The sequence below is a fragment of the Crocodylus porosus genome, unplaced genomic scaffold (assembly GCF_001723895.1).
Source record: "Crocodylus porosus isolate Cpor-Errol unplaced genomic scaffold, CroPor_comp1, whole genome shotgun sequence".
In the NCBI taxonomy this organism is placed as follows: Eukaryota; Metazoa; Chordata; order Crocodylia; family Crocodylidae; genus Crocodylus; species Crocodylus porosus.
In genome coordinates, this window is record NW_017728886.1 from 28,724,147 (window position 1) to 28,742,039 (window position 17,893).

A 17,893-nucleotide genomic window follows, 5' to 3' on the forward strand; every position below is an offset into this window, starting at 1 on the left:
AGCCCTGAGCGTAGGTGATGGGTACTCTAAATCAATAAAATACCCAAAAAAGAGCTTGTATTGGCAAAAGATTGTCTTCTGGCGGGCCTTCCTCTGTCACACATTTCACCTTGTCAGAAAATGTCTCCTTTAGTACTGTCATGGTATTTTACATATTGTTGCTCTGGAGGGAGATTGAGTGACTTGTTCAGTTTGGCTTGAAGCTGAAATTGTGCTATATCTTGCAGGGGAACTATGAGTTCACACCTCTGCCTCATTGTATCCAACTGACTTGTAAAAGCAGGCATCGCTTTTAAGTGTGCCTGTTTAGTGTTTGTTCGCTCACTCTCTCGCTCCTCCCTCCCCGCCCCTACTATCAGTTAACAAGAGGTGTTTGATTTTTCAGATACAAGATGGTTGCAGAGGACATGTACATAAGAAAAAAAAGAGTTGGGGGCTGTTTATAACAGGGAGAAGCAGCGAAGGTGTAGCTAAAGTAGTCAGTAGGATACTTCACACTCTTCTTCTGGGGAAATATCAACAAGGGAAAGATTGTGTTATTACTCTGTATATTTTGTAGAAGCTTCTGGATGTCTGAGCCCTCTGTGTCTATGTACAGACATTCAAACAGCCTGAATTAATTCAGTTTTTGCAGGTTAGTCTAGCCTACATAGATTGTCTACTCACTTGCAAATTGGTTCATTCACTTTTTGATTCTGGAAATGCAGGCACTTGCCTGCAGTGGCTCAGGCTAGAAGCTGGGGTGGGGGTGGGGGGGCACTAGAGCAACCCTCTCTTCTCTTTGGCAGCAGCCACAAGCCTGGAGGGCAACTGACCTGGAGGGGGAGCATGGCCGGACCCTGGCAGGCTGCTAAGTATGATTGGGTGGGATGGGGTTTAAACCCCAACCCTGGCCTGCAGGGACCTCAGCCAGGGTGTGCCTGGATGGGGAAGGGGGGAAGCAGCCCCTGCCAGGCTTGTTCTTGTGGGGGGGACATGGCCAGACACCAGCCTGGACAGTACCTCAGGTGAGGGGAGGGGGCTGGGATGGGGACTAAACTCCCCTGTCTTCCCTCTGTCCTACCAGGATGGGGACCTCAGTTGGGGTCTGCTTGACTTCCTACCTTGCTGGCCTCTCGTGGTAGGGGACGTGGCCAGAGCCAGCTGGCATGGCTCTCCCATTTGCCTGCCTTGCCCAGGGCTGAGCTTGGGGGGTCTGAGCCAAGCTGGCCAATGTGTGCTGCTGAGAGTGGGTGTGAAAGGGCTGGGCTGGGCAGGGCCAGGCCATGGGGATAGGGCCCTTCTGAGCCTCCTGGGGCTTGGGTTGGGGCCGTGGGAGCTGTGCTCTGGATTGCTCCTGGTTCCCTGCGCCCAGGCTAGGCTGGGCTGGGCTGTCGTACAGCTGCAGGTGGCTGTGAAGGGCCCTGTCTACCCACAGCTGGCCCTGCTCAGCCCTGGGTGAGGTGTGTAAATAGCAGGGCAGGGCCCTTCCCAGTAGCTGTGGCTCTGTGAGTCTGGTCTGACACACATGGGCAGTGGCTGGCCAGGCACCAGTGTGGAGGTGATGCCACTGTAGCTGCAGGTGGGTGCCTTGGCATCTGGACTGTCTGTGCAGGATGAGTCCATTTGTACCTGCAGCTGCTTGGGCAGAGCCTAGCAACCACCCACCACAGGGGCGTGTGTGCCCACAGCTGCAGCTGCACCTCCCGCACAGTGACGGACGGGCTGTGGTGGTGGTGGCAGCCATAGGCACGATCTTCCCAGCAGATGGCTGCCAGGCTCTGGGCCCGCTGGTGTCTCCAAGCTGGCCTGGGTAGCTGTAGGCACAATGAACTAGTTTAGTATGTCCAGCCTAGCTGCCATGGTGCCCAGCCACAGCCACAGTGGCATTGCCTCTGTGCCGCTACCTGGTCAGCTGCCTCCCATGCTTGCTGAACCAGGCTGTCATGGAGCTGCAGCTGGCTGGGAAGGGCTGTGCTCCCATGGCCTGGCCTGGGCTGACCCTGCTATCTGCCTGTCTCATCTGGGGCTGAGTGGGGCTGGCTGCAGGCGCTGCTGATGGTGGTCACAGAGGGGCTGTACTGGGCCGGGCCATGGGGGCAGGGCCCTTCCCTGCCACCTGCAGCACCATGACAGCCCAGCCCAGCCTGTGTGTAGGGAGCTGGGAGCAATCCGGGTACATGGCTCCCTCAGCCCTAGCCCAAGCCCAAGCCACAGCCAGCTGGGAAGGGGCCTGTCTCCATGGCCCAGCCTGGGCTGGCCCCTCCACACCTGCCCTCAGCAGTGCCTGCAGGCTGGTCAAGCTCAGTCCCCCAACCCCAGCCCCAGGCAAGGCAGGCTGGCCACACCCATGCCCCTGATTTGGCTACGGAGCACAGGGGTGGGGCCAGCCATGCTCTATGGAGCAGACAGCACAGCCCAGCCCAGAGTGTAAAAGCATGCTGGGATGCTGGCGGACTTTGATTTAATGTAAACCAGGAAGGGGTCTGGGAGAGAAGTTCTATAAAACGGTTTGATCCAAATCAGTTAAGTCTGGTATTATGTTCAACCAGGTTTATCTTAAACCAATTTCAGCCATTTGGAAACAGAAGTTGAGTGCACATAAACCAGTCCTGTTACAGGTTTAAACCAATTTATGTAACTTCTGTCCCTAGCCTAATATGCATGACCTCCTGATGCTGCTCTCCTGCTTCCCTTGCTGTGAGATGAAGAGCCAGCACAGCTGTGAGTTTGGTTTCGTAGAGAGCATGTGCTTTGGGGGACACCCGGCTGTGGGAAAATGTTTTTTTCCCTTCCTATTGTCTTGGTATTTATGATCTCAAAAGATAGGGAAAGCTTGATTTTATTATTTATTTATTGATTTACTTATTTATTATTGTTTAAAATTTATTTATTCCCTTCCCCTCCTGGCCTGGGGAATTAGAGCCTTTTCTTTGGAAGTAGAGGATAGGCAGGTCAAAAAGCTTTGCTCAAGAGAATCAGGGTAATTTTTGCACTGAAAGAATCACTTCTTGGCATGTAATGTATTTATTTAACCCAAACCATGTTTTGTTTTTTTTTAGCTATTTTCTTTGTTATAAGTATCTGCTTGATGTACACTGTATTATCCAGCCAGATAAGATACTCTAGTCAGGTCTTTTGGGTGACCAGTTCTAAAAACAAAGATTTCTGCTGGCTATACCCAAAAAAAAAAAAAAAATCCCAAAAAACTTGAATCTTTTTTCTTTTCTTTTTCCAGGCTCCAGATAAAAGGAAAGCACTAGAAGAGACCAAAGCATACACAACCCAATCTCTAGCCAGTGTTGCTTATCAAATCAATGCACTGGCCAACAATGTACTCCAACTGTTGGACATCCAAGCATCCCAGCTACGGAGAATGGAGTCCTCTATCAATCATATATCCCAGGTAACCTTTCATCTTAAACTGAGCTAAAACAAGAAAATAGCCTTGGGGAGTTAGCTGTCTACCTTCCTTTCCTCCTCCCCTCCCCCCTGCACTTGATCAGTTCATCATGACCAAGATGTTATCTGTGCCTGAGTCATCAAATCTTTCATTATGGGGAGAAAAGTTACTTGGGTGGCTGTTCCCCTTGTTGGGCATTGCATAGCTACCATGGATTTTCTTTATTAAATTTTCTATGGAATCATTTGAACTGCATTTACCTTATGAAAGGTACTTTCATAAAAAAATTGGAATTAAAGTGAAACTAAGTTCATTCTCTCTCAATTTTATATTAACTCTAAGTATTTAGTCTCTAAAGCAAATAGTTCAGTCTCTAAAACTTCTAACTGTTGGATTTTAAATGAAGTAGAGGGTGGATGCTTCTTGTTACAGCATTTTTAACAAAGTACTTCATATGTTTATGGCATAGTTAGCTAATACTTTCTTGTGTTCCCATTAACGTTTTGAACTTCTTACACCCAGCTTTCTCATTTACCTGTTAATTTATTTAATAATGTAAACCAATCTCAACTTTGGACTGTGCCCTCTCTGGCTTTTTAAGTTTGTTTCTGAAATATCAGCTTCTTCTGTGCCCATCTTATTTTTCTACCTGATGCCAGAGCTGTGGAGCCCAAGCTGTTTGCAGCCTGCTTGCTGAAGCTGCCCAGAACCCAGGCTGGCTACAAAACAACTGCGCTGGGCTCCACAGCTCTGGCATCAGCTCCGTGTGTGCAGTCATTGCCAGCAGGGAGCTGTGCTGGAGCTGTGGAGCCTAGCACGGCTGTTTTGCAGCCTACCTGCTGCTTTCTGCAGCTGCCCAGAGCCCAGGCTGACTACAAGTGGCTGTGCTGGGCTCCGGATTCCAGTCACCAGCTCCGTGCTGGGAGCAGGGGAGAGACCGGGGTTGTGCTGCCTCAGGCCCCTCCCCCACTGGGGCTCTGGAGCCCAGCACAGCTGTTTGTAGCCTTCTGGCTGCAGCCAGCTCTGGCTCTGGGTGGCTGCTGCCAGCCGGGAGCCCGGGCTGCTCCCAGCAGGCAGCTAGGATGCTGCAAGCCCTGCTGGGAGCAGCCAGGTACCAGCAGCTACCCAAAGCTGGGTAGCTGCTGACAGCTACAGAGCCCAGGCTGGGGGGCAGGGGCAGCAGGGTGCACAGCAGCAGGGCTGGGGGGTGGGGGCTTTGGGTACAGAGCAAGGGGCACAAGCAGGGCATCCTGCTATGAACCCCCTGCCCTCATTTTGTTTTTCTGGCATGCTGACACCCCGGCACCTTCCAAGGTAGGCATTGTGGTGTTTTTCAGCATTCCGGCCAAAAAAAGTTGTCTACCCCTGCTTTGTGCCTATAGGTTTCAGCTGCTTCATAGCAGAATGTGCATGAGGGTTGTTCAGTCTGCTGAAAATATTTTCATTATCCATTTTGACCCTTGAGGTGGTAGGTCAACATTGTTTACCTTCTTAGGGGGTTATCTGGGAAATGGGAGAAGACTTCCATGTCTGGCTGAGGCTTAGGCATTATAGTAAAGAACCCCAGCATGGCAGGATTTTGAAGAAGGGGTTGCTTTTTTTTTTAAGGGAGGACAGGGTAAAGAACAATGGTAAAAGAAGGCTATAGAAAGAATGTGAGACGTCCAGACTGATACGGTTCATGGGATGGGTGTAGGATTCTCACAAGCTTATTCTTTATTCCTTATAGTTTGCCAAGCTCCGGTTAGCCAGTCACTTCATCCAGCATGCTTCCCTGTAATAGCTCAAGTTCCTAAAAAATTGTTAACCCACATACTACTTTGACTCTCCATCTTAGCCTTAATACTAAGACACAGAAAGCAGTAAGCAGGAGGCTGATGTCCTATCTACCTCCTGCATTACTGTCTTTCAGGAAGAGATATGAGTAGGCTGTGGGGCCCAGGGCAAATTGGCACGTGAGGGGCCCGGCCCCTGGACGGAAAGAAGCCAGTGGTGGATTCAGCAGCAAGGGAGGGGGTGCCGAATGGCCAGATGTGAAGCTGGCAGCATTGTAGACTCACCACAGCCACTCTGCCCAGCTCTGTGGGGCCCCCCAAAGCACAGGGTTGGGTGCGGGTGCCCCAGTTTACCTCCCTGCTCCCTAGGGACAGCCCTGCTGGGACTTGAGCAGCATAGAATAGGATCCTTAAACATTTAAATTCTAAATAGATGGAATAGGATCTGGCTAAAACAGCCAGGCCTGGTTGAAGCAATTCCTTTATAATAAAGTAATGAGATGAAATGAATTTCAAAATGCCTCTTTTTTTTTTTTTTGTTTTGGGTTTTTTTAACTGCATTATTTCAACATATATGATGGATTTGAAACCCTTAGGTGCCCAGCCATATCACGTTTGTGGTATGCCTTACTGGCCAAGCACTGGCTATCAAACCCATTTCACATAGCCTCTGGCTCACCTCTTTCCCCTTAGTCCCTCACCCCCATCACACATGCACATGCACTCACCACCTTTATCAATGAGCATGCCAAATACTCTGGTAATTGTGGTTTTAGAATCTTCCTGCTGAACAGCGGCACAGTAGTTGAGCTGCATTTTGCACAGACAGGTAGGTGGGGAGGAAGAATTTCTGTACATGCAAACGTACTTAGTAGTTCCCTTGGCTTTCTTTTAAAACTGTTGTAAAATGCTTACTTAATGCCTAATATGCATTCTTTTGACATAGCTTTTTCATTAACCTGAAAACATTATCTGTCATCCAAACAATGAACTAGTTTAAAAAAAAAAAAAAGAGAGAGAGAGAAAAGGAAATTTCTATAGATAAGAGACTTTTTCATAATAACAAAAAAAAAAAAAGGGCAGAAAAATGCTTCTGGACCCTCAAACCTTAACTGCCTTCAAAGATGGAACAGACTAGGAACTAAAAGTATACTAGACTTTCACTTCCACATTCTCTGCTTTTTCACCGTCATATACTTTAACTACAGGTTTTCACAAGTCTTGACATGTCATCTAGTACAAAAAAAAATGAGAACAGCTCTGGCGAATGTGTTCAGCTGAAAATGCGTACTTTCCTTGGCTCCGTGATATGAATAGTCATGTAAAGCTCAAATAGTTGATACTGGCACAAAAGGTGTAACCCCCTGTACTATTTTGCTGTTTTGAGTTGAAGGCACTCTTCTGAAAGCTGTTGAGTCACCTGATACATGAACTGTTTGCTAAAGACTATGAACAATTGGTGCTTTGTAAAGCTTTTGAAGAGAGTTTAGCAAGGTCACTAGTAGTTTCTGTCTGTTTGGTTTTTCCTGAAACTAATCCCAATTAAAAAGAAATCTCTTTGCACTAATTTTAGAAAATTTAAAGCTTAACTGTATGCATGCATGTGCACGCACATGTGCATGTGTATGCACGTGTTGGTTACTTAATCTTTTTTTTTTAATTCAGACCTTCAGTTTTGTATCTTCTTAAACCTTGCCGTTCTCTCCTTTACTTCCTGTTTCAAAAATTGCTCTTTTAGAAAACTTGTTGTCACTTTACCCATGCTTGTATTAGCTTTAAATATTTTTCTCTGGAAACAGCTCAGATATGTATATTCAAATTCTGAGAATTCACTGAAGTCCTTCATTCAAAACCAGGATGAGAGCCTTTAGTCATTCTTGGTCAGGATTTTATTTCTTCTTGGACATAAGTTTCTCTGTGGCATTGCTGGTCTGGCAAAAATTAAGTTTTGCACCTTGGGGCAGATATGCATGAAAGAATACAGTGGTCTCTTGATGCAACTTTCATTTGTAACCAAACCTCAGGAAAAAAATGGCATGGTTCTCTAGTTCTTGTTTTGTGCACAAAACATGCCTCATCTCCCCTCCAAACCTCCACCTCATGCAAATGGCTTAAGTTTTTTCTTCAAATCCCCAACTGCAGAATAACTCCTTCTGCAAGATCAGTTTGAATATTTAGTGAGAGCAATAACTGATGGTCACCTTGTTTGTTCGAGACTTGTTTTTTAAGATTAAACAGCCCATCATCCAACTTAAGAAAAAAATGTTTTATTTTATAATTTTCCTAATAAATAAGTAAGGTCTTCATGTGTATCACTTGGTTCTTAAAGATGAACAAAATTCTTGGGTCATAGGTGATATCTTTTATTAGACCAAGTAGATAGTAGCAAAAAAAGTGTCTTTACAAGCTTTTGGGTACGCATGACGTTCTTCAGACTGAGGAGAATTAAAAGATTGTAAAAGTACACATAAGTAAAAGTACTTTTACAATCTTTGAATTCTCCTCAGCCTGAAGAAGGGTGTGTCTATCTGAAAGCTTGGAAAAAAATAAACTTTTTTTGCTACTATTTAGTTGGTATAATAAAAGATACCACATGTGACCCAAGAGCTTTGTTTTAGGGGTGCACCTTTTTGGTGTAAAACCGATGATGGGGGACAATACCCATGATCAGCCATATTGGCTGATACTGACTTGATTGCTTATTATGCAGCCTGGAGAGCAGTGTCCTACTGGTAAGTCTGTGGGGAGAAGTGGGGTGCCAGGGGCATAGATCAAGGCCATGGTGAGGGAGGGAGTGGGGCTGGCAGTGCACAGCTGGGGCAGAGCACCGGATGGAGCCGTGGCTCTCCTGGTGGGGGTGAGTTGGTTCCTGTTGCTGTGTGCACCCCCAGAGGAGGCATGTGCCCCCCAAACCTGTGCGCAGAACAATGGCGGGCTACCTCTGCACATTCAGGCTTGGAGGCTGCATCCAGCTCTTCCTGGCATGGACTGGGCCCAGGCTGTGCTCATGGTGGGCAGGGGTGGAGTGGGTGACAGCAATGCTGGGAGAGGGAGCTAAACAGGGGCTACAGTCACCCCAAAATTCACTGTAGCCACCCTGTAGCCCCTCCTGCTGCCACCCACCTCATCCTGTCTGCCCCGAGCACAGTGGCGGGCCCTGCTCCCGCAGGGAAGAGCTTGGTGCAGCCTCTGGCCCTGAGCACACAGCAGCAGCCCATCTTTGCTCCACTCAGAGTTGGGGGACATGTCCCCCATGCCTCCTTTGAGGGTGCACAATGGTAGGAATCACCACCTCTCTCCCTGCAATCCCTGGGTGAGCCACAGCTCCGTCTTTCATGCCCAGCCCTGCTCCCTTTCGCCATGAGGGCCTCGATTACGTGCACGCACATGCTGCTTTCCAAGCTGATGGGTTGAATTCCTGGTTGGGTGCGTGCTGTGGCTGTGCACGTACACCCATTTATCTGTGACACTTGGCCACATCAGTCAAAAAAAACCTGATTGTCGATTTAATGTCATTTTTCTGTTATCAGTGCCAATACAATGTGGACCAATGTATTGTTGCATCTCTACTTTTTTTTCCTCTCTTTTTCTCAGACCAGCATGACTACAACATATACCCCACTTGGTTCTTGACATGTTACATTAAATGGTGTACTTCACTCTTACAAGTGGGGGTCAGACTTGAAGGTCTACAAGGTCATTTCTGACCCTACTTCTATGATTCTAAGTCTTAGTTACAGGAATCTTACTAGTATGCAGATTATAATGCTTATTTTAAACTGATGGCTAATTCCTATGCTAAAACTCTAATTGCTTTAAAAAAAATTTAAAAGGCAAACAAATGAGGGGACTTTGCACAAATAAGTGAGGCATGGAGATACATTTTTCCTGAGGGCATGTGTACGCGGCATAGGTGCTGGCTGGAGCTTGTGACCTCCTTGCTAGATTTAAGGTAGTATGGTTGTGTTTGAATGCTTCTGTCATGTGTTCTGAGGTAGATGTCAGCTTGGACTGGAGTAAGCCACTTCACTGTTACTTTCTGTTGTACTTCTGTTTTCATAGAGCTCAGCTCTTCAGCTTACATCTCTGAATACACACTTGAATTTTGTCAGGTTGCTCCCACCCTTTCAGTCTGTTAACATGTGGTAAATTCAGAGCTTGTATTGGATTGTCTCTTGGCTATATAGTCTTTCGAAACCAAAGCTTACACTTGATAAATTGGATACTTTTTTATTGGAGAGAATTCTCTCTATTTACTCTGGCTGTTTTTTTGAGGGAGTACTGACATGTGGGTGTGCTTTCCAACTGTTTCATTGTTGTCCCCATCCCCCTTCATGAAAACAGATTAATCTAAGAAGCAGCCTACCATTTTGGTATAGTAAAGAGAATTGAGATGAATCTGGCTTTCCTGTGTTAAAGGAGAGATGGGGTGACAGGGGCATCCTTGTTTACTGTGTCAACTGAAATGTAGTTTATCAGCACTTCCATTTATATAAGAGCAGCTGCAGTATTGGATGTAGCTAGTAGTTTCTCTTTCTTGAATATAAACAGTTCTAAAATAGCTCTGTATTTAAATCTATGCCAACTGAAGCATGGAGGAAGAAAGACTCCCTTTCAAAGATAACATGTTGGACAGAAAACCTACATTCAGAGTGAATAATTTTTCTCCCCTGACTCTAACACTGATCTCTGTTGTGGAGTGAGGGGTTTTGTAGAACATAATTCTGAATGTGATTCACTAGTGCATCTTCAATTAAAATTAACACAAAAAAATCTTAATTTAAAATTAACTTAATCTAAAAATGAAGGCAAGGCCTAGTTTTAAGAGCCCTTCCTGCCCTCATATCTAATTTGGCTTCATGGCTTGGTTTGAACACCACACGTATTATACTGTTGTTGTAGTCTTGGTGAACCTGTGGCACAAGCTTATGCAACAGATACAGTCTGTTCTCTTAAGGCTTCTCAACTGTTGTCTTGACTTTGTCTTCAGAAAACAAATGCCGGGGGGTTAATTTTTTATCCTAATATTTTATCAGCCATCTGTGCTTTCAAGTCAGATCCTGGGAAGTTTTATGCACAGGGCTCTGGAGTTTGGCAGTTCATCCCAGACACCTCTATGTACTAGTGGTTTGAGACTAGATTTATTAATCTGTGGATTCCAAGTCTTGGTTGTCAGGGCTTGGAAAACAGAATGTCATGTGAACCTTGCTTTTCCCTTGACCAAATTTTAAATGTCCTTTTCTTTCTTTTTCTTTTAAAAGTTCTCTGCCTGTTAAATTAAGGCTTTGTTTATGTAGCACAATATGAGGTGGTGTGCACAGGTACCAATGTTGGTACTAGAAACATGCTTTCCCCTGGCTAACTGGCTGAGAAGCAAGGTTAATTGACATTGTACTAATGAGGCTATACTCTTTCCAGTATCTGAGGTAACGTGTTCAGAGCTAGCTTGTGTATCTCTGCACAGGACTATTTTACCATGTAGATATATACTCAAAGTAAATGGATTTGGTTGGACTGGAGAACAACTTTGATCTTACAAGGATAAAATAAAGGCCAGAATCACTGTTGGTATACTTTCTGCACCAATTGAGTCATGAAGCGACTGCTCAACATCAAGATTCAGAGTAGTTCCACTTCTGCATCAAAAGGGATGACTCCTACATTTCAAGGGCATATGATCAACTGGACAGTATGAGTCACAGTGCATTTGTTTCTGCACATGTCCTAGTTTGTTTGTTGTTTACTTTACCCATTTTGCAACTCTTCCCTCAGTTCAAATAGTCTTTGAGTCCTATCAGTCACACAGTGATATTGTGAAAGGTTATAGTTTTAGCTATTAAACTCCCTCTTTTTTTTTTTTTAAACTTTTACAGTCAAGTAATGCCTTTGAATAAGCTTTGGACGCTTTGTTAAATAATAAATTAAAAAAGCTTTTATAGAATCTGTTTTATTAACTTAAACTCAGAAGCTTACTACCGTGAGAATTGCTTGAAAGGCTTTTAGCTGGTGGTTTTGTTTAACAAAAGAGTAGGAATTTTGTAAGGACCTTCAAATCTTTAGCCAAAGCCCTTTATGTTGGGGAAAATGTATCAGCAAAAATGAAATGCATCATGAACATGTTAAAGTCTGATGTGTACTCTTTGACTGGTTACTCTTTCTTCCCATGCATCTGATATAAGCCAGTGCTTCTCTAATGGGATGCTGCACAATCCTTTTTAAGGATGCTGCAGAATTGCACAATATTGGCACTATTAGGTATGCAAGCATCTATGCATGATTCACAAGATAAACCCAGAGATTTCCAATAGGATTCCATAGTGTTAAAAATGTTCTGACCTATTGTGGCCTACCTGAAGTTTTTGGAAAGAAAGAATTGCTTTATTTTTTTCCATAGTCAGAAAAACTGAGCAAAAAGTAAAAGCTGGAATTCTTTCAGAGTAAAGGGGGTGGGCTTGAATCTACAAGAACCAGTAGAGTAAGATCTTCTTTAAGTTTAATATCCTTTCCACTTCAACTGTAAACAAGTACTTCTTAAATTAGAACACTGTAAGGACCTCTTTTATGTTGATGTAAGATTTTTCTAGAAGTTTTGTAAGTACTTAAGCATGCTTGAGAGAGAAGGGAAATGCTAGATATGAAGTAACTGCTAGAACCCATCTGCTATGACACTAGCTCAGGGGCAGGCAAATTTTTTTCATCTGGAGGGCTGCTTAACAAGTTTTAGTGAGCTGCTGAGGGCTGCAAGGAGAGCCCTGCCCCCTGACAGGTGCCCTCCCCTAGTTGCCATCTTGGAACCGGAAGCCTTGCCCCCCTAACCTCTGACCTTTGCTACCAGAAGTCCCTCCCCTTGCCTCAGAAGTATTCCTTTTGACAAGGTGGTTTGCTATCTTGGAACCTGGAAAACTAATTATTTTAAAGTTAAACACTTGCATTAATTTGATTTCAAAAAATACATTTTGTCCTGATTTGTGTATGTGGTGTACATATAATGGAATGACCTCTAGCTTAAAATGAAGTCTTACTTCTGCAAATCGTGGGGGTTATGGAGGTGTGTGGTGTGGGTGGGTATGGGGCTTGTGTGGGGGTTGCGAGTGTGTATGGGGGAGAGGGTGGTTGGGGGGTTGTAGCATGTGTGGAGGGGGAGATTAGTTGGGATGTGTGAGCGTGGGGTGTGCATGGAGGTGTGGGTAAATGTTAATAGTGGTGTGAGGGGTGTGTGTGGGTACATGTGTATGGTAATGTGTCCATGTGGGACCCCCTTACAAACAACCTCTCTTTCATTGTGCATGGCTCCTGCCTGCCTTCTAGCTGCCACTGTCTTCCTCCCTGCTGTCTTGCTGCTGCTGCTGCTGCCCTTCCCCTGACGCTTCGCTTCCTGGGAGCCAACTGAGCTGGGCTGGCTCCTGTACCACACACCCGGCTGTATGGCCGGGACCCCCAGATGCAGCAGGAGCTGGTCTGGCCCAGCCAGGCTCCTGCAGTTCCTGGCTAGTTCCTGTGGTCCCGGCCGCACAGCCAGGAACTGCGTGGTGCAGGAGCCAGCCCAGCCTACCTCAGCTACACAGTTCCTGGCTGTGTGGCTGGGAACTACATGGCGCAGCAGGAGCCAGCTGGGTACTGTGGGAGCTGGGCTGGGCTTGCTCCTGCTGTGCCAATGATCTTCCATCCCCCACTGCCTATTCTTATCTGAGTTTGCACTCTGACAGAGGGAGGGTCAGGGAGCAGCCCCATGATTGCCAGGCTAGAAGTCTCTGCTAGGCAGAAGCTTCCAGCTGGGGGGTGGGGTGGGGTTGGGTGGGCCTTGCTCCTGCTGCCGCCGCGTCTCGCTGCTGGCTTCTCTTGGGTCCTGCCACTGCTGGTGCCTTGTCATGTTTGACAGGCAGCCATGGCCAGATGATTCATTTCCTTTTCTTCTTTTAGGGGTCCTACAGGCTGGATAGAAAGGCCTGGCAGGGTGGATTTGGCCTGCAGGCCATATTTTGCCTGCCCCTGCACTAGCCAATTTGGTACCTTGTGGTACACCCCTCCCCACCACACACTCACAACTCCCCACAAACCCCATACCTATCCACACACACCTTGTGACTTACTTGCATGGTATGGGGTGGATTTTTGTTAATTGGAGGAGCTCCATTTTTCTTAATTACTATAATCTTATCTTTAAGACTTTGGGAAGGGAAGAATATTTATGTAACTTAAAGCCTTTTTACATTACTGGATCACCATAATTACTATTTTTTTTATGACTTGTTGCTTAAACGAGCTGACATTGTGTTGATTACTTGCGATCAAACATCATTAGTTAAGAAATATGCAGGAATTTTCATTTGCACAGTTAAAGAGGGGTTTTTTTTGTTTAATCCCCCCTGCTTTCTGGCTATTTTTAGATGAGATGCTTTCCTTTTTGTATAGTGAAAATTTTTAGAAAAATATCTGTTACTATTGAAGTAACACATGAACTGCTGGCTAATGATTCACACAAGGAATCTGAATTTTGTTAGAAAGTTACTTTTAGCTTCTAACACTGTTTATACTACTGCTGAATTTTGGTTCTTTAACAAGCTGCATAGGTAAATTTCATATCTAAGTTTATGGCTCTGATTGCATATCTTGTAAAACAAACTGCCCTTTTGAAATAAATTCCACGTCTAAAAATATGAAATGCGTGACATACAAAGATGACTTGAATTTACTATTTTTTTTTTTAAATCCTCAAACTATTATTACTGTCCAAAATTAAAACCTTAAATAAAAACAGTATATGCAAAACTTAGAAATTCTGCAAACTGTCTTTACCCTACTGAGTAGGGCTCTGCAAAGCTTTGGTTGCTGATTTTATTTGACCCAGTTTGGTGGACAAACTGCTGAATCCGAATCGATTCAGGAGACCCTTTAATGTCTCCGAATTGAATCGAACCCTCCGAATAGATTTGGAGAGATTCAGAAAGACTCAATGATTCGGACGTAGACACAGCTTTTAAATGTGTGTTCTGCATACCTCAAGGTACCAGGTGGCGAATGGAGCATCCCACAGGAGAACGTGGGGGTCCTTAGTGCGCTCGGCAGCAGACCTGGAATTGGACCAGAAACACTTATGGGTCTGTCAGGGAGCATGGGGGGGAGGCCCCTCCTGCGGGGGGGCCCCCCCCCAGCTTGGTGACTGGTACTTTCTGGGTTTGGGGGGGCACCTGGGGCCCCTCTGCAGCTGATTCAGCCAGAGGGGAATGCCGGGGGGGCCCAGCGCATTTGGCAGCGAACCTGGAAATGGACCAGAAGTACTTCCAGTCCACTTCTGGGTTTGCCGCTGAGCACACAGGTTGGAGTGGGGAAGGGGTCACTCATGAGGGAGACTCCGTCTGTCCCACCATCGTAGCGTTCATGAGCTGCACCTGGTACCTTGAGGTATGTAGAAAAAAAGAGTTAAAGCTGTGTCTATGGCTGAATCGCTGATTCTCTGAATCAGCATCGAATCTTCTGTTTTGGATTTGGCCGAATTGAACTGGGACAGTGATCTGAATCAGTGAATCGAATCACTGTCCCCAATTCGGGCTGAATCTGAATGAGCAGTATTTTGATAAGCTGAGCACCCAGTTGTCAGAATGCAAGAACCAAGGGGCTGTTCACTGAAATTGAAAGCCCGCAAATTTAAAACTAGCTAAAAGGCTACTTTTATGCCCCTCTCATATATAATTAGCCTGTAAATTTCAATCTCTGATAGTGTCTCTGAAACTAGCAATTTTGCGGCATACGGAGGGAGGTAAGGAAGAGGTTTTGGAAATGGAGGGAAGGATACTTACATACTTCACGTAAGTGTACGAGAGACGTCTAGGCTGTATACCAATCTGGGAATACACATGTGCACTAAAGTCATCTGTAAGTGTCAATTACAGATGACACTTACAGATAACTTCCCCTACCCCTTCCACTCAAACATTTTTGTCCAAGACAGGATACTGGCTTGGAATAGACTGGTGGCCTGATGCAGTATAGTAGAGAGTAAAAATTGTGGGCTGGCTAGACTTAAGTTGAGGAGAATTCTGAGCATCTTCTGCCTTTGGGAAAACAACAACTACATCATCATCTACTCCCAGAAAAAAGGTGTTTTTTGGAGTTTTACTGTTTACTTTTGTTTTAAGGAAGTGCTAACACAATCCTTTAAATAGTTTTTATGTCTGCTCTACCAAACATTACTTTTTTTTTTTTAAGAAAATGGTAATACTGTCAACCCACTTGAACTGTAAATAGTCTGTTTGCTTTTCTAATTATTGTATGAAATTTGGGTTGTTAGTGCGTGTACTTTTTCAGTCTAGGAGCATCTGCACGTGTATACTTGTAGAAATAAATATAGCTTAAAATTGTGCAGTTGGCTTTAATAATATACCTGGTAGTAAGAGAAACTTGTATGTTTGCCTTTGTGTGGGTAGTATTAGGTTACTCTAACATTTTTAATATTGTGTTTTGCTTTACCTGCTAGGATTATGGGCACCATGTAGAAATGACTAGGCAGAAGTTCTGTAGATGAAGGAAGCTCTTGGCCCAACTGTCCAAAAACAAGGATTCTTGCACAGTCCTTTCCTAAAAGTGTGAAATTTGGCAACACAGTTCAGAAACTGATGACATTTACCTAAATGTGGCCTGTGGAGCCATGGCATCCAGCCCATGGGGTTTTCCACACTTCAGGTAATTTGATGGCAGGGAACCAGTGGCAAGTAATACTGCCATTTGTGCCCCACTGCCAAATTCCCAAGCCCTGTGTAGCCAGATTGGAACTGAGCCATCCACCCCATGGCCAGATTTGACCTTGGCTCACTGCCCTGAGTACTAGATTTGGCCCTTCATCATCCATCTGGCTGGGGAATGGGGGCACCACTGACCTAGATAATTTTACTCTGTCTTTTATACCATTGGCATACACCAAGCAACCTAAACAAAATTAAGCCTTTTTTTTCAGTTGCCTCATGATTAAGTTGCCATACGTTGATATGAACTTGACTAGCACATACAGAAATCAAATTTTGCTTTCCAAGACTAAATATGGTCCATCTGTGTTACAACATGATAGCCAAGCCTATGCTTTCATTTTGTTTGAGAAACTCTTTTCTGAAGGATAGGACTGGGCCCCACGCGTTTCAGGTATTGCTCGGGGCAGTTTAGAAACATATACTTAATTTGTAACAAATGAGTTTAGAAACAAAAGTGAGTTCAACACTCTGTTTTCATAGCTAAGAATAGGATTTCCATGTGGCTTGTTATTCCTACATCATAGATGCTTCATTTAGCACCTCTTTGGTATCCACGTGCTATAACAAGTGGTGGTGGTGGCGCTTCCTCCCCCTCACCTTTTTTCCATATGGCCTACTATTTGTTTGTGCATCACCAAATAAAGAATGAGATTTCTTTTTAAGTGCAGTCTTGGCTTCTTTCAAGCTTTTTGGAGTGAAATTTTGGGATTAGTTGCCCAAGGTTGCATTGGTTGAAGCGTTCCTCCTGTTGGGTCCTTTACCTTTTGGCCAAGAGGAGCATTAGGTTGTGGCTAAAATTAGTTTAAGATTAGAGTTCTAAAGCAACAGACATTGTGGTAAAGCTGGTGCTCCACAGGAAGTCCCCACATCTGGGTTTCAGTTTTACGGTGATTCTTCACAATGTCCCCAGATGCCTTCAGAGAACTGGCTTTTACAAGTACAGGGTTTAAGGTGTTCTGAAAGGAGAATATCCTTCTGGTGGATATTACTTACTAGAGTCAAGTGAATATTCATAACATGTTCTTGCACATAACTTTCTGCACACAGACAGTTTGCCAAAAGAAAATAAAAGTTCATAATTTAAAGTATCTGTACAAAGTAGTATCATTAATGATCCTTAATGGCGGTTCATTTTTTGTGAAAAGTAGTCACATAGTACAAAATTGTTTTTGCTTTTTGCACAGATGGCATTCTTTAAAGGAAAGAGAAAATCTAATGTGAATGTGCTTGAATGCATTTACAGAAAGCAGAGTTCTCAAATATTTAAATAACTTGAACAAATATCTGGAGAAAACCAATAGAAAATTTAATTGTATCTGTTTGTGATCTTTACAGATTTTATTCAAATTAATGGCCAAGTACTTTTCCTCCCTTCTAGTATTTGCCCAGCTTTCTTCTTCATAGTGATTTTTTTTTTAAAAGCAAATTCATACTTAACAAATATACTCTTGTGTATTTTGTGGGTTAAATGCTACCTGTATTTCTGGATACAACTTGCAGTTCAAAAGGGAGTTGATTTTGTTTACAGAGATGAGGAATTACTGAAAACATCAGTGGTACAGACCACAGAAATTTTGTATCCCATTGGCTAAGTGCAGGCAGTCAAGTGGCCTGAGGCTGAAATTGATTCAGTCTTTGCAAGTTAGTCTAAGCTGCAGAGATTGAACCAATAAGCCAATGAACAAGCATTCAATTTTAATTTGGGGAGTGCAGCCACATGCCTGCAGTGGCTCAAGCCACTTAAGCTGGGAGGCACTAAAGTGTGTCTCTCTGGCACATTGCCAGCATGGGCTGTGTGTTTGCTTCCTCTTCATGCTGCCCCAAGTTCTCTGGGATTTGCAGTCCAGTCACAGCAGCAGGACTCTGCAGAGTTGTTCATTACTTTGTTTTCCTGCTTCCAGGTGCCTCTGGGATTTACAGTCTACAGTTGCAACCAGCAGTAAGCAAGCAGGGCTAAGCAGCTCTGTACTTGTGGAAGGGGAGTTTAATTCCCC

At 44.6% G+C, this 17,893-nt stretch overlaps 1 protein-coding gene across 11 annotated transcripts in view; it reads left to right on the forward strand.

Annotated features, from left to right (window-relative positions):
• ABI1 (abl interactor 1) overlaps positions 1 to 17,893 on the forward strand; it is a 115,499-nt gene that overhangs the window by 28,841 nt on the left and 68,765 nt on the right. For all 11 annotated transcript variants that reach the window (XM_019531672.1, XM_019531695.1, XM_019531724.1 and 8 more), the window contains exon 2: positions 3,218 to 3,385. In XM_019531672.1, the coding sequence (XP_019387217.1) occupies positions 3,218 to 3,385 (168 nt within the window). The remainder of the gene's footprint in view (positions 1 to 3,217; positions 3,386 to 17,893) is intronic.